This window comes from Mustela lutreola, chromosome 2, assembly GCF_030435805.1.
Source record: "Mustela lutreola isolate mMusLut2 chromosome 2, mMusLut2.pri, whole genome shotgun sequence".
Lineage (NCBI taxonomy): Eukaryota > Metazoa > Chordata > Mammalia > Carnivora > Mustelidae > Mustela > Mustela lutreola.
The window spans coordinates 209839557-209855651 of record NC_081291.1 but is presented as its reverse complement, the minus strand read 5'-3'; the positions used below and the strand labels follow the sequence as shown (position 1 = coordinate 209855651).

Here is a 16095-nt window from a genome sequence, read left to right as displayed (position 1 = left end):
TTCTATAAGGAAATGGCAGAGTAAAGAAGCAGTGATAAAGACTAAATGGCCTACAAAGCCAGATTTACTCTCTGTCCCCTTACAGGAAGTCTGTCGTCCCACAGACTGCTGGATTTCAATTTTTTCACAGCTCCGCTCTGGGAATTAGACTTGAGAGAACTTTGTTTTAGTAATGCCTAACTTAAAATACAGTCCAGTAGTAGAATATAAAGATATTTGTAATGCAACTGAAAATCTATCTGCTAATACAGTTAAATTAAGCAAGTTAGTTTTTATGAAGTAGATATTTTTCCTTAAGATCAGTATGGAGTTTTGAAAAAAATAACATGAAAGGTTAACTGACTTTTATGGGACATGTGTTATTATGTGTATTGGTTATGTAAGGTCTCCTGGTAACAGTGAAATTTTATATTTTAAGAAAATTAAAATTTGGGGCACCTGGGTGGCTCAGTGGGTTAAAGCCTCTGCCTTCAGCTCAGGTCTGGTCCCAGGGTCCTGGGATCGAGCCCCGCATCGGGCTCTCTGCTCGGCGGGAAGCCTGCTTCTCCCTCTCTCTCTCTGCCTGCCTCTCTGCCTGCTTGTGATCTCTGTCTGTCAAATAAATAAGTAAAATCTAAAAAAAAAAGAAAAATTAAAATTTATATTTTGGTATTTAAAAAGAATTTTGGAAGCAGCAGGACTCACTGGATTTTAGATAAAGTTAGCAAGTGTTAAGAGTAATGGAAGTTTAGTCAAGCTTGGTATCCTTAACTCTTAGGATTATAAGCAATGTGGCAATGCTGGCTGGCTTGGGAAAATGACATTTTCTCTGGCATGCTAGCATTAAGGAGGGCCTGGTATATTACTTAAGAGTATCTACCTTGGATCCATTAACAACTGCACAGAACCCACACCAGCTTGCACACACTATATGCCATCAGAATTGCAGATAACAGGATTTCTTTCTTCCAAGTATATACTACTGCCAATATCTAATGTCTATGCTTCAATAACCAACACTTTAAAAATTCACTTGAAATTTCATTAGCCAGCCTGAAACATTTTTTAAAATGTTATCTGCTAGGGTAAAAACGCAACTTAAAATCCTCCAAGTAATAAAACAAGTTTTGGGGTAAGTCAGTTTATTGATGTTATAACCCACCACCCAGACATATTTAAGCACAGAGGACTTAAGGAATTCAGAATCCTTTCCAGAAACTGGCAGCAAGAATAAAAACCACTATGACAATACAAAACCACTGTAAATTTTTAGGTGTCTTCCCTTCAGTATTTTAATAAACATGATTTCTTCTGGCATGTGTTTAATTTTAAGTGAACATGATTTTATAGTTAGGCTTTACTTCTTTATTATTATTAATTACAGCCATTTTAAAAGCCATAAGCTTGTTTCTGGAGGAAGCACTCTTTGAAACTATTACAATACTCTCTCATAAAACAGGAGGTACGCTTGCGAGTTCAGTACTTTAGTTGTAGGCACAGCTTGCACATGCGTATCACTGATGTGAAACCACTGCCCTTTGGTTGACTGCATTTCAACATCTGTCGAGAGAAGTAAAATTAAATATAAATGGGGAGATTCAAGTTCATTATTTTTTTGGTTTTGCCATAATCTGAATGCCAGAATTTTCCAAGATCTCTTACCTTGTGGAATATCCCCGTGAAGAACAAGATTCGAGAGATGACTATTCGCAGCTCTGGCCTTGGCATAGGCAGTATAATGCCCTGACCTCATGGTACCGCTGTGTTCAACGACTCCATATAAGGAATACAGTACTCTAGTATTTTCTTCAGCCACGTTCTTTCAAAGTGAACAGAATTCAAAAGTTAATTCTAGTCCCATTTACAGACGCCAGGGGCAGGATCAGTTTATGCAAAGGGTTTCTAACCTTTACTTTGAGAATGAAGAAATCCTAAGTCTAACCTTGACTACTTTTTCCCTACCTCTACCCAGCCTACTGAGGAGTGTCACACCATGGCTAGATGTTTTTATTGCTTTTATTAGAAAGTTACCATTGCTGTTTCTCTGCTAGAATCATAAACCTGAGGCCACCTGAAATTGCAGTTTCCTGGCCCAGATACTTAAATAATTGAACTTGCCTGGGCTCTGATAATTGCAAAATAATAGCTCTATGAGTATAGCTCCCCGCCCCCCCACCCCGCCCGCCCAGACTAAGTCCTCTTTTAAGATCAAGAGGCTCACGTTTAAAAAACTCCCCCTTAAATTTATATATGTCCCTTAGAGATTCAACTTCTCACATGTTCACTTTCACCACCGAGACCATGGAGCCTGCTTATTCTAAGATACTACACATGCAGTAGGGCAGACTGGGGACGGGGAAAGGCGTTCTCTGAGTTGGGGGCCACTTTCAGACAACTTCCAACTTAGGTTCTCTTGTAAAAAGTCCTGAATGTGCATCCCTGTCCTTCCAAACTATCATCTCTTTACATCCATGGCCCCCTATTCACTAGAAAACTTCATACTTTGCCCCAAATCCTGTCTGCTCTTCAAAGAGTTGCTCCCCTTCCCAGGGTTTCTGACTTAGCTGCCACACCCAGGACTAAATTCTACAATGCGTCCTCCCTTGGAACTGTTCCACTTCAAGTCTTCCTATTTTTCTAGTCTCAGCCCACAACTCCTTCCATTCTTCCAGTTTTCATCTCACCTGTCTCCCCCTCTCCAACCTAACTGAATGTTCCAGTCCTTTTCTCCTGGCTGATGAAGCCTCTCCTGGCCTCATTCCCCAATCAGATCTGTGTCTTCACTACTCCAAGTGGCAATGGAACAGCAGTGTCAGCACAGACCACCACCTGAGACCTACTGAGGCCCAAGTGACATATGCACATTAAAGCTGGAGAACTTAGACCACATGCATCAGTCTTAGAAATCATCTTACACACACCACAGCTTTGCGAGCACATTGACCAGAAAATTCTACTCTGAATCCTACAGCAAACCCTTTCCAGCCCCACACACAGACAGCTGCTATTGCTAGGAGGCAAAATTACACACCCTGTGGATTGGTAAATTGACTGAGGACTAACTGGGATCTTCCGTGCGACTACGATCTTGTAACTCGTTCCTGAGCTCTCTCGTTCCACAGACGGCCTGCACAGCAACCGGCCCGCACTTCACCACTCCTTTAGCCTCTCCTTGTCCCCCAACCCTTGACTAATCTCTGCAGCTGACCTCACCTCCCACTTCAGGAAAACCAAGATAACAAGCTATTCAACTCTAAGCTGCCCATTCTCAGGAACATGAAGTACCTCTTCCTTTTGTTCAGAGACTATGCTCCCAACTTAGTGTTACTAAGCTCTTCTCCTCTCCTCCAGGGTCCTGCTTAATCAGTTCTCTCTCTTTTCTGTATCTTCAAGGAGTAAATTTTCCTCTTGGCTTACCAACCTACTTAAGTCTCCCAGGCTTAACAAAATCACTGGTCCACCATCTTCCTTTTCAGTAAAGCCTCTGATGTATCTACAGGCTTTATTTCCAATATTCTCATTCAAGTCACCAACAATTCTTTAAAAATTTACCATGACCCCTATACCATCTAATCCACAAATACTTTTCTTTTTCTCTGATATTCTGACACTGAGGCCCCCTCACCCTTTCCTTGAAACTTGAACATGGCCAATGACATTTTAGGCAAATAATAGATTCCTAATGACCCTGTGTTTGAACTAATCCAACTACAGGTATTTCTGTTTACCAGCAAAAGTGGCCCTGCCCCATGGTGATACAATGAAGATAATAACAATTCCCTTTACCCACCAGCTCGGAAATACCTTTCTTGAAGAATTCTAAATTGGGAGGCAGGAAAAGAGAATCTCTATCATTTCAAATTTTGCCAATAAGAACTTAGTAATGTTGATACTGAGGTATTTGGAATCTACAGCTTTAATAGGATAGTTTCTCGGGGCGCCTGGGTGGCTCAGTGGTTAAAGCATCTGCCTTTGGCTCATGTCATGATCCCAGGGTCCTGGGATCCAGCCCTGCATCAGGCTCTCTGCTCAGCAGGGAGCCTGCTTCCTCCTCTTTCTGCCTGCTTCTCTGCCTACTTGCGATCTCCGTCTGTCAAGTAAATAAAAAATCTTTAAAAAAATAAATACTATAGTTTCTCTATCCAAATTCTTCAACACGGATATTTGCTGAGACCGTTGGTAGTGTCATCCTCTTCTTCACATGCCTCTTGGGCTCTGATGCTCACCAGAGTTGTCATTAACCATCTCTTCTCTTTCTCCGTGCTCCACACAGGAGATCCTATCCTGTTTTAACCACCAATGTACTGATTTCCAAATCTTTATCTCCAAATCTCACCTCCCTGCCTCAGGGCTCAGGCTTCACATATGTACATCCAAATGTTTTCTTAACAAAGCCCCATGAGTATTAAAAAATACATGAAAATGTACCCAAACCAAACTCATTCTCCTTTCTCCACCTCCCAACCTCTCCTCTTCCTGTGTTTCCTACCTCAGCTAATGCTACTCCCATGGCCCAGCTGCCTTGTCACTCATCCAGGCCTCAGGAATCATGCTCAATGCCTCTTGTGCTACCCTCACCATCCATCTCAAGGCCTCTTCCTCATCTTCCAAACCAATCCCATCATAAGTCTGGTTAATTTTACCTCCCAAAATACTTTCGCAATCTTGCCTTCTCTTAACCTAGCTGAAGTCCTCACCATTGACTAAATTCAACATCTTCACCTCCTCTAATATGGAGACCCTGCCTCTCTGGTCTTTCCCTCTTAAAATCCAACCTCCTCCATGCTGCAGCAAGTCACCTGTGTAATACACGCATCTGGCTATGTCACCTTCAGTGGCACCCTACTACACTCTTAAGAAAGCCCAAGTTCCTCACCATGATAATCCTCCAGGCCTCATTCCCACCTCACTTCTCTGGTTTCACATCCCGGTGCTCTCTCGGCTTTGCAAGCTCTACAGCTGCTCATACTGCCAGTCCCTGGTCCCCACCACATCAGTTTACACATCTGTGCACCAGCTGTTCTGTTCCCTCGGCCTGAAAAACTTGCTTCCTCTTGATTCATCACAGTAACTCTTACTCTTTAAGTAGCGGTGGAGGTGTGGTCTATTTCACAGAGCAGACTTCCCTGACCCACCAACAACTGGGTTAAGTGCATACCACCCCGCTCTGTGTATACCAGTCTTAACACTCAACCATATTAAACTGAAATTAATTACCTGCTGATCTTTAGTCTTGTGCCCTCAGCTCCCAAGACAATGTCTGCCACCGTAACAGAGATTCAAAAAATGTTGAACTAAATTTAACAACCTAATATTCAAAATGATTCATCACAGATCTTGAAATTATAATGGTACAAAGATCAAAGACCCATTCTACTCAGTCATTCTTATCAACTTCATACTTAAGTGAGTTACTATTGGAGTATCTGATAAATAAGCTATGATTTCCCTTCAAAGGATCATCCCAAAAAGACCACTTTCACTTACCTTACATTTAAGGGTACAAAAAGGAGCCAAATCTAAGATTTCCGGAAATTTTACGTGTTTGTTAACTTTGCGTAGGTTAAAACCAGCCTAAAAAAAGGAGAGATAATAGATTTCTTTTCCTGGAAAATCTGTACACATTAAATAAACTGTAGTCTTACTCTGATGCACAAAACACCACCAACACCCAACCCTAGAGTTCAGTCTTCTCAGGAGACTCTTTTCTTTTCTTTCTGACCATTAAATGATTTCTGCTAGGTGCCCACCACACACACACCCCAACGCACTAAGAAATGTGCTCCCACGGGGCGCCTGGTGGTGTGGCTGGTTAAGTGCCTGATTCAATCTCAAGCCAGACATGATCCGGCATGTTCAGGGTGGTATGGCCACAGACTTGATCTCACCTCAGGTCCTGATCTCAGGGGTGTGAGTTCAAACCCCCCACAGTGGGCTTCACACAAGGCTCATGGAACTGACTTAAAAAGAAAGAGAGAGGTGCGGGGGGAGAAAGACAAAGAAAGGAAGGAAGGAAGAAAGAAGAGAGAGAGAAAAAAAAAAGGAAAAAAGAGGAAAAAAAAGAAAGCTGCTCCCCTGAGAAAATTCTCAGTGTTTCTGCTCTAGCCATCCAGAAAAGCCAGATTAGCTCAGAGTTCTGAGTGCTTAAAACTCAGCAATAGCAGAATACTTTTCTGTGGAGCCACATACTCTCAGCCTCCTTTCTAACCAAGCTTAGTGCTTGGCTCATGGAGACCCACCCAGCTAGGCAAACCCGTACACCACCCACTGCAGGGAAAATGTTGTAAAGGTACTTTGGGAATTTGGAACTTAATTTAAAACTTGTACTGCTTACAGAAGTCTTCTAGAAAAGACAGGGTCGCCAAAATGATGAAAATCCAACGTATCAATGTCTTTTTATGAAGGGTCAGTAAAAATAAGGTACCACACCCCCAAAAAAATAGTATCACTAATTTTCTTAACTGTGAGATACAGCTAGTAAACTGGACTTTTTTTTGTCTTAACCTGAGAAAAAAGTTTAGAGGAAGATGCTAATTTTACTAAGAAAAGACAACACGCGTTCTAATAAAATTGAGGAAGGACTGTGCCTACATGTCTCCACCTTGAGAGGCATCTTCATCTAAGCTTTTGTCATGCCCAGGTATATTTCTTAATTTTTTTTAAAGTTAGAATTACAAAACAACAGAAAACCAAAGAAACACAGTCATGTGGTAAGATAATAACAAAGCAAGTGTTACCTATTTAAAACAAATTTGAGCTAAAAAGGGGTACCTGCTGAAATCTCTTTAAATGAAGAGTGAGAACAGGAGGAGCAAGAGAAATTAGCATCTGCTTTTTCGCATTGGTATAAACATGTTTCCTTTCTCCTAAAGAAAGAAATTTTAACAGTGTGAAAATCATTTTAGATTTCTAGAGCATTCACATTTGCTATAGTATCATTTTAAGCATCTAACACAATCGATTTATCTTTTAAACTTTCTGGAAAGGACCAGATAGTAAATATTTTGGGTTCTGTGGACCAAGAGGCATAACCAAGGACATTTTGTAAGTATCAGTAAAAATTTCCACAAATTCCCACATTTTTATTGCTGTAATTCAAAATATAGCAATAACTGAATACAAGTACGATCTACCAAGGAGAACGGTACTGAAGAGATACCACTGAATCAGTTGGGGCTCAAAGTTAGTATTTTCTACCACCAAATCGTTTTCAAATGTTCATCAGTAAAAAATATTTCTAGACACCATACAAAAACCTGACTGTGAACAACAGTTGGCAAATGTCTGCTCTAAAGCAAACTGAAATGCTATAAAGTCAGCATAATTTACTTTCTATATTGACATGCAAATAAATAAAAACCTAGACCATTTTTTTTTTTTAAAGTTTCGATAATTCTAGTAAGAATCCTTGGGACTCCACGATCCCTCCTTATCCCACTTACCCAAGCTCAAAAAATGGGGGTGGGGAGAAAGAGAATTATCACTATTTTTCTGTTCTGTATTTGAGGGCGACTAGAAGAAAGCACTGTCCTCCCGGTACCTTGCACTGGGCATGTCCCAGGAGCGCCCAGAGGAAGTGCAGCTCCCGGCATGGAGGGAGAGGAGGGCCAACACAAATGCTGATGGGAAACTGAGCAGACTAAGAGAGAGCCACTATCTGTGAGGAGCCTGTTGCAATAACAACTCAGTAGGATGATTCACCCCCAGAGAGAGGTGCTGGAGAGCAAACTGTCCCACTCGTATCTACTGTTCGGCTGCCACAGAGTATCAGCCACTTTGGTCTGTTTGTTCAATCTTCTGTTAAAATATTACACAGGGGAGGGAACTTACTGATGCCGTGCAAATCCCGATACAATTAAGATAGCAGTATTCTACCTGTTCATGCAAAATGTGCCCCTGAACATTATTTTCCCTTTCAATGAGAGAATCTAAATTACCTTTTATGTTTGCCTTTGGTCCACTAAACTGTCTCCGGGTGCATACTTCACAAAGCAGCTTATTTGCATCTCGAAGTTTCTCATTTCGGGTGAACTGATATAAACAATGTTGGATCGAACACTCATCAGTATGGAAAGCTTCCCTGTTCGCAAGAGTACAGAAAGCAGTTTCTGGATCTTCGTTTACGACTTCATATACCTTGGTCCCAGGAGAATGACTCTCATTCAGAATCTCTATATTTATTTCATCAGGTTGAAGAACAGTATTCAAGTTAAGGTTTTTGAAACCACTGGAAATGTCCACATCACCACTCCCTTCTGTCAGATAGGCACCATTTACATTCCTAGTACAGTCACCGGGAGAAGATGCCAGGACATCCAGATCGTTATCCATGTGGACACTGTTCATATCTACTTCTTCTGTGGATTTCTGATTGTCAGTTACACTTTCTACCATTTTTTCTTGGCCATTCACATCTTTCTGATTAACACAATATTCTTTATGTATAATTTCCTCTTCTGAAATATGGTTGGATTTAACATCCACTTCTCCCTGAAGTGACATTTCAACCTCACATTCATTATCTTCAGGATGGTCAATGGTACAGATATCATTTAAATGAAGAACTTTTCCTTGAATTTTTTGTTGCCTTCGTTGGTTCTGTGCAAAAAGCATGAAACATTAAAAAATAAAACTAAAAAAAAAAAGGAAGAAGAAAAAATAATAGAAGAAGAAAAAGCATACATGTACCACATCAGATCTTCTTGTTTACCAAAAAGCTTATAAGGAAGAGTGTGCACTCACAGAATTCTGATCCTAAAAGCTCCTTTACTATCAGGGATCAAATAAATTTTGAAGAAAGCTCGTTCACTGGAACCAGGAATAAACTATCACCAGTCATCAACATATTGTGACACGGTGGGGGGGATAAAAACATGCAAGACACAGTCTGTGTTCTAAGGGAAGTGACCAAGACAGGGTAGTAGACTAGACAGAAACTGCCAAATCGAAGCAGCCAAGTAGGAAACCACGTGGGGAGAGGACTACAAAGAGAGCAGGAAGCAATGTATCCACGTGTGTCCAAGGTTGTACTGAGGGAAGAAAATACAAACTGAAAACTCCAGGATGCACAAGTACAGGACTGTTTTGGGCAGGATGGAGGAAAACATCCCAGGAAATAAATGGCCCCAAATTAGAGAGGAAGCAAGGAAGCCTCACGAACAGAGGACAATAAAGGACTTCCCTCCTAAAAGCATTCTGATCTGCCATTTGCAGCCTATTTACAAGCAGAGTGGGGAGAAAGGCATTTCATCACCACTACTGTCACTGGAATGCCTACAGACTCCAGGTAAGATGACAGTCCCGTGCGGCTAATCTGTAATAGCAGAAGGCTGAAGGACACACACAGGACACAAACATTTTCCCGTGTGCCTCAGCTACAAACAGTTAGAACATGAAAGAAAAATGGAGAAAGGATATAAGCAAATACTGCAAAGAAAAGGGAACCCAAAAGGCTCAAACATAAAAACATACTTATATTAAAATAAATGGAAAATAAACTGCATTGAGAAATTATTTTCCATCTATGAAACCAGCAGAAATCCAGAAGTTTGATAACACACTTCTGTCAAGGTTAAGGAGAAACAGCAAATCTCATTGTTGCTGGTGGAAATATAAATTGGTACAGCCTTTGTGGAGGGCAATTAGGTACATCTATCAAAATTACAAACGCCATCCCTCTTCTCAAAATGTGCCGTACTGATGACAGGCGTACAGGATTATTCACTGCAGCACTGGTTATTAGAGAGCAAAGACTACAGACAGCCTAAATCAATAGAGAAACAGTGAAATGAGCTACAGGACATCTATAAAGGAGAATACTGTACTGCTGTTTAAAACAACAGAATCTTTGTGTCCTGAAGTGGAAAAATCTCCAAGAACCCAACTAAGCACAACCCAACTAAAACAAAGGATCCAGAACAGTGTGTATAATTTCTTTAAAAATTGGGGGGGGGGGGGCGCCTGGGCAGTGGGTTAAAGCCTCTGCCTTCGGCTCAGGTCATGATCCCGCTGTCCTGGGATCGAGCCCCATATCGGGCTCTCTGCTCAGCAGGGAGCCTGCTTCCCCCCTCTCTCTGCCTGCCTCTCTGCCTACTTGTGATCTCTATCAAATAAATAAAAAAAATCTTAAAAAAAAAAAAATTAGGAGGAAAAAAGACTACATATTTGTATTTGACCATATTTTTCAAAAGAAACTCCAGAAGGACACATACGAAACTAATGCAAGTGGTTATCTATGTCATGAAAGGACAGAGCTGGAGGGGTACTTTGTGCATCTTTATATATTTTTAAATTTTTGAAAGTCAATGTATTAAGAACTCAAAAAATTATTAAAAATGAACTACAACTCCTAAAAGTTTTCACAAATACGGGTGTGCAGGTGGCTCAGTCAGTTTGATACCTGTCTCTTGATTTTGGTTCAGGTCATGATCTCAGGGTCATGAGATAGAGCCCCACAGGGTCTCCATGCTGGGCTGGCATGGAGCTTGCTTGGGATTCTCTTTCTCCACCCCCTACTATGTCCCCCCCCCCCCGCCCACCCCCCCCCAGCTTCTGCTCTCTCCTTCTAAAAAAAGGAAAGGTCTCACAAGCAACACAAGATTTTAAAAACACAAAAGCACAACATTTTCTTTTGGTCATTCAGACTTCAGACTCAATAGTTGCAAATATAAAATTAGAAAAGCATAGTTTTCTTCCCAGTTACCCACCTTGGCTTGCTTTTTGGCTTGCTTCTTTGCTTTCTTCTGTAAGTGCTTACTTGTTCCCGATGGAATGTCACTCCTTTCTTTGATGTAACTATCATTGTCTTTCTCCTCCTCACTCTCTTTATCTTCATCTTCCATGGTCTTTTTCAAATTTTTATCATTTATACTTTTCTTACCACTCTTAAAATATGAGCCAAAAATAAAATTTTACAACTATTTGGTGAAGAGATTTCATGTTACCTAAGTATTTTTCTACTCCTATTTCATATTGGTTTTACTTTCTACAATGTTTGAAACTATATCTAGGACAAACTCATTCATCTCAAATACTAGGACAATCTTACATACTGAGAAAACAAGCCAACAAACAAAACAGTAAAAAAGGCAGCTTCTCATGCCAGTAAAATTGAAAGGAATATCATGCATTTTATTAAGATATGTGCTGCCTCCTACAGTAATTATGCCACTTTCTAACTGCGCTCTCTGTTTATCAGTGGTTTATTTACTTGTCCCACTACAGGCATTCCTTTTTATCCTTTTCCTTCTTCCCATGTAAATGAGAATTTTAGAAAAAGGGAAAATAAAGTAAATTTGGTAAGACTTTAATCACTAAGTAACACAGATTAAACAGACCCTGAATTCATATGAAGCTGAATAACAATTTATCCAATATTCATAACAGGCTTTCTTTTTTCCAACCACTAGTTGATGAAGCCGAATTGATATGGCTTAAAACTGAGATACTATCTATTAACATGCATGAACTGAATGAAGACTTTAAGGGATTTATGTTTAGTCTTAAATAACGAAAAAATTTAATTTTTAGTATAAAGAAAACACTTTCCCTATAGGTCTACCAATCAAGCTAATAATCCATAAAGAATTCTAGACACACTATCTATACTTTTTTAAAATAAAATAATATTTACCCCAATTTCCATTCAAATCTTTAAAATTCTTCTGTCTCAAATACATTTCAAAAAATTCCTCCAAGGGTTAATGTACAAACTTGGAAAAGAGTGACAAGGCTTCCCTCATAAAATCTAACACAGGGAGGAAAAAAATCTACTTAAACAAAATACACTCAGTAGGTCTTACCTGATCATCTAAAACTGGTAGAGACAAATCAAGGAAAGATTCATGAACCAAGGAGACCTTAATCAACCAAAACAGATAAATGTAAAAAGGAAGGAAAAGATTCATTTTAGACATTATATAGTAAGATTACAGTGGGGGGTTACATTTTAAAATAAATTCTTAACAAAATAAAAAATTACAATGTTGAGGGCTTTGGGTTAGGAGAAATAACTTGAAATGTTAAACTAACTTCTTTCAGACATAAGGAGTGCTCACAGTCCCAGGAAAGAACTATGAAGATTTGCACAGCCCAAAAGAGAAAACCTTATGAAACTAGATACTTCTGTTTTTGAAAGATACAACCGATGAAATACAATCTATTAATATTAATGAATAAATCCAGTCCACATTACATCAACTTACAGTTCTGCATTCATCACACATGATTGTACTAGTTAGTTCACCACCAAAGATGCGGTCCACAAAACTTGGTACAGATTTTTTCTTTTCATAATCTAGAAGGGGAAAAAAGGTTTATCAATTACCCTTACGTAATTAACAGAATAAGTTAAAACTATTTACTTACCTATCTAACCTTAAAATTTTATTTTTAATTTCCTATCCCACAGGTTTTCTCTGTTCATAATTACCATTTTATTTTATGCCGTAGTCAGCAGCAAATACTCTGCTTTTGAGCATAACACAATTTAACACAATCATGTCTCATGAAAAAGAAAAAGTTCTTATCCTAGATCGGGTCAGTGGAAAATAAACCGTGCAAGTCAGTGAGACCTTCTACATGTCAATATCCCACTAGTAAAATGAACAGATGGGGCCAAGCTGGACGATACTCTAGACCACTTCTAGCTCTGCCACTCTCATGATATTCAGCAGCAAACTGAGGAGAGAATGCCCATAAACTTTTAAACTCTAAGACTGAACTCCATTCAAAATCAAATCAAAAAACAAACAAACAAAAACACTAGGAAAATGTTTCAGACAAAATCTTCTTTTTATTTTTTCTATGTTCCCAGAAATAATCTTCAGAAGTTTAGAATAAGACAATTTTACCACCTGGTCACCCAATTTTCTAAATACGTGAAATATATAAGCCTTATTCCAATGGTAAGTGTGTCCATTTATACAGAAACACACTTGATGACAACAGCGCCAGCAGGGCAGGATTCTCTCTGCTACTGGCCCGGCCCTAAAGGACACTAAGGAGGCAAACAGGTGCTATGTGTTGATTCTAAACTGTGCTTCAAAGGGGTGCCTGGCTGGCTCCATCAGTAGAGCACCTGACTTTTGATCTTAGGGCCCTGCATTCAAGCCTCACAAAACCAAAACAAAACAAAACAAAAAATCGTGTTTTACAATATAGTAACCACTAGTCACTTGTGATGATTTAAATTAAAATTAAATAAAAGTAAAAGTTTAGCCCCTCAACCACCCCAGTGACATTTCAGGAGCTAAATGGCCACATATGTCTAGTGGCTACTCTATCAGCATAAATACGGAAGAGTTCCATTATCACAGAAAGTTCTATCGGACTGGTCTGTTTTAAATCTTTAAATGCCACACAATAATAATGAAGTTGGCTCCATGATTAACAAACCAGTTACTGACAATTCACACAGACAAGTGTAACTCACATATCACTGCTCATTAGAAATATAGTTGACCTTTGAACAACACTGTGTTGAACTGTGTGGGTCTGAACTTTGTGGGTCCACCTATATGCGAATCTTTTCAATAAATACAGCACAGTACTAAAAATGTATTTTCACTTCCTTATGGTTTTCTCAATAACATTTTCTTTCCTCTAATTAACTTTATGTAAGAATGCCATACATAATACATATTACAAAAAAAATACATGTTACTTTTCCACTTAGGTTATCAGTAAGGCTTCTGGTCAACAGTAAACCATTAATAGTGATGTTTTTGGAGAGTCAAAAGTCATAAATAGATTTTCAACTGTGCAGGAATGGGGATGAGAAGAAACTGGTGTCCTTAACCTCTGCATTGTTCAAGTGTCAACTGTGTAAGCTTTTGAAAAACAAAACTGATCTCATTTTAGCTCTATCTTTTTAAATTTCACTATAATACTGCATAAAAATACACCAAAGTTAAATTTTTCAAAAATATTCCCCTTTGGAGTATAAATTATTTTTCTAAATCAATGGTGATAAAGAAAAATTATGTTAATAACTGAATTTGAAATAAAAGTGCCAGCAATCTTGTCCTAAGTTACAGAAGAATTCAACTATAGTGTGTTAGTTCAAAAAGTCAGACATTACCTTTAACTTTATTTTTTAGTTCTTCATCCAATTTTTCAGTAGAATTACCAAATGCTTTAAGAATTCCTTTACTCACTCTCTAAAAGTAATAAAATGGATATATATATACTATTAAATTTTTAAAGTTTTATAGTTATTTTCCCTAGAAAATATGTAATCAAGTCAAGAAAGTGATCAAGAATTAGCTCCCCAAACTTACTGAATAAAAATTAGTTATTTCTAAGGTCACATTTTTTAAATTAATTCAAGGAGCTAAAAAAATTACAAAACAATCACTAACCCCTACACAAAGGCACTGTCTTACTTTAAGATTTTAATCTATTCAAACCAAAGCATTTGAGCCCATGCCCACCTCCTTTGGAAAGACCACTGAAATATTATGTCCTAGAAGCAGACTGTTTAAATGAGAGCTATAGGGGAATCCAGCATTCAAAGCCGAGAGCCACCATTACAGGGTGACCTTGAACCAGGTCCTGAATCTTATTTACACCCTAGCTTCACAGTCTATGGAATGAGAAAATGATTAACAGCATCCACCTCAGAGAAAGGTTGGGAGGACCAAGTAAGATAACTCACACAAAATTCTAAAAACAATGCTTGATATAAAATAAGAGCAAAATAAATGTCATCACTAGTTATCCCTTGTTTTTACTCATATTACTATTATTAATCATACTCAACATCCCCAAATACATTACTTTACATCTGGCAATTTACAAACATTTAAAAACGTAACTACATTCCCTGACTCTTAAAAGTGAGCATACTTCCTAGACTCAAAAAGCGGTGTTAAATCACACTCAGAGCAAGAGTAAGAATGCGCTGCAACTGGGAACTGTTTTGGGAGAAACATTTTCCAATACTCTGGAGCACTCCTGGCATAGGCTAGTACTATAGAACAGCTCCTAAAGAATATTAATGCCCTAGCCACCAAGGAAAACAGAGCAACATGAAAAGGAGAATCATTTCTAACTCTCTACATTCATTTTACTGATTAAAATATACCAGTTGAAAACACTGGTGTGGAAAAAAAATTTTAAATACAATGGCCTCAATAACTAGTTTTCATTGCTTTAATTAATAAGCCTTCAGATGTTAAATTCCGGACAAGTTAATGAAGATGGGATTATAAATTATACTGGTCAAAATATGCTAACTTGTTGTTCTTCTGCTCTCATTCCATCCAATAAATACCGAAGCAGCTCCTGGCTGTCTTGTTGCTGATAGCCTTTAAACCGTACTGCTCTACAGAAAAAAAAAAAAGAAGAAAAGACAGAAAAACAATGATGAGTCTACTAAAATATGAAACTATTTTTACAAAATCTTAGGATCACATTCCAAATCTCAAGAGTAATGTACTTTCTCAAAATTTCCATTCAGTTTTGACAACACCCTTAGTAGATTTAATTTTCACATGAAGTTCATGTTTTTTAATCCAAATGAAATAAACCATGCTGTAATATATATACTGGATTGACTTTAATGCTATTGAGTTTTTCATATTATTTCTCAGCATCTTACTGATGCACTGAAAACAAAATCAAAGCAGATACTCACTTTTTACAGACCTGAGAAAAGAGTTCTTTAGGTGTCACGATTCCCTTTTTGGTCTCTTGCATCTCATTAAGAAACTGGCTCATGGCTAAAGTAAGAGGGCCTGGAGGCTCAAGGTTTATTTCTAAGGGTTCCTGAATATGGGAATAAAAATTACTTTCTTCAGTCAAAGTTTGGAATCATTTATGTTACCAAAATGTAGCTAATCAACTGCTATTGCCAATGTTCCTGATAGAGCGGTCACATTTAAAACTTCAAAAAACGTACATCAAAAGATGTAGAAAGTTTCTGTTCATTGACTACTTATGAAAAAATCAGTTCTACTGTTTTAGTTTTAGAATATCAGGAGTAGACCACCTAAGAATCGAAAGAGCCAGAGCAAAATGTGAATAATAAAAACGGACAGGATAAAATTCATTTTACTACACACAATTTGAGCCACCTGAAAAGCTGTTGAAAATAATAATGCATGCCTAGGGCTT

At 38.5% G+C, this 16095-nt stretch overlaps 1 protein-coding gene across 13 annotated transcripts in view; it reads right to left on the bottom strand.

Annotated features, from left to right (window-relative positions):
* Positions 1–1104: 1104 nt before the first annotated feature.
* USP16 (ubiquitin specific peptidase 16) overlaps positions 1105–16095 on the bottom strand; it is a 30092-nt gene continuing 15101 nt past the window's right edge. For all 13 annotated transcript variants that reach the window (XM_059164550.1, XM_059164543.1, XM_059164547.1 and 10 more), the window contains 11 exons: positions 15617–15747; positions 15217–15304; positions 14060–14138; positions 12183–12274; positions 11781–11837; positions 10686–10862; positions 7917–8577; positions 6751–6845; positions 5467–5553; positions 1642–1798; positions 1105–1539 (listed from right to left, as the gene is read on the bottom strand). In XM_059164550.1, the coding sequence (XP_059020533.1) occupies positions 1415–1539; positions 1642–1798; positions 5467–5553; positions 6751–6845; positions 7917–8577; positions 10686–10862; positions 11781–11837; positions 12183–12274; positions 14060–14138; positions 15217–15304; positions 15617–15747 (1749 nt within the window). In that variant the 3' untranslated portion in view covers positions 1105–1414. The remainder of the gene's footprint in view (positions 1540–1641; positions 1799–5466; positions 5554–6750; positions 6846–7916; positions 8578–10685; positions 10863–11780; positions 11838–12182; positions 12275–14059; positions 14139–15216; positions 15305–15616; positions 15748–16095) is intronic.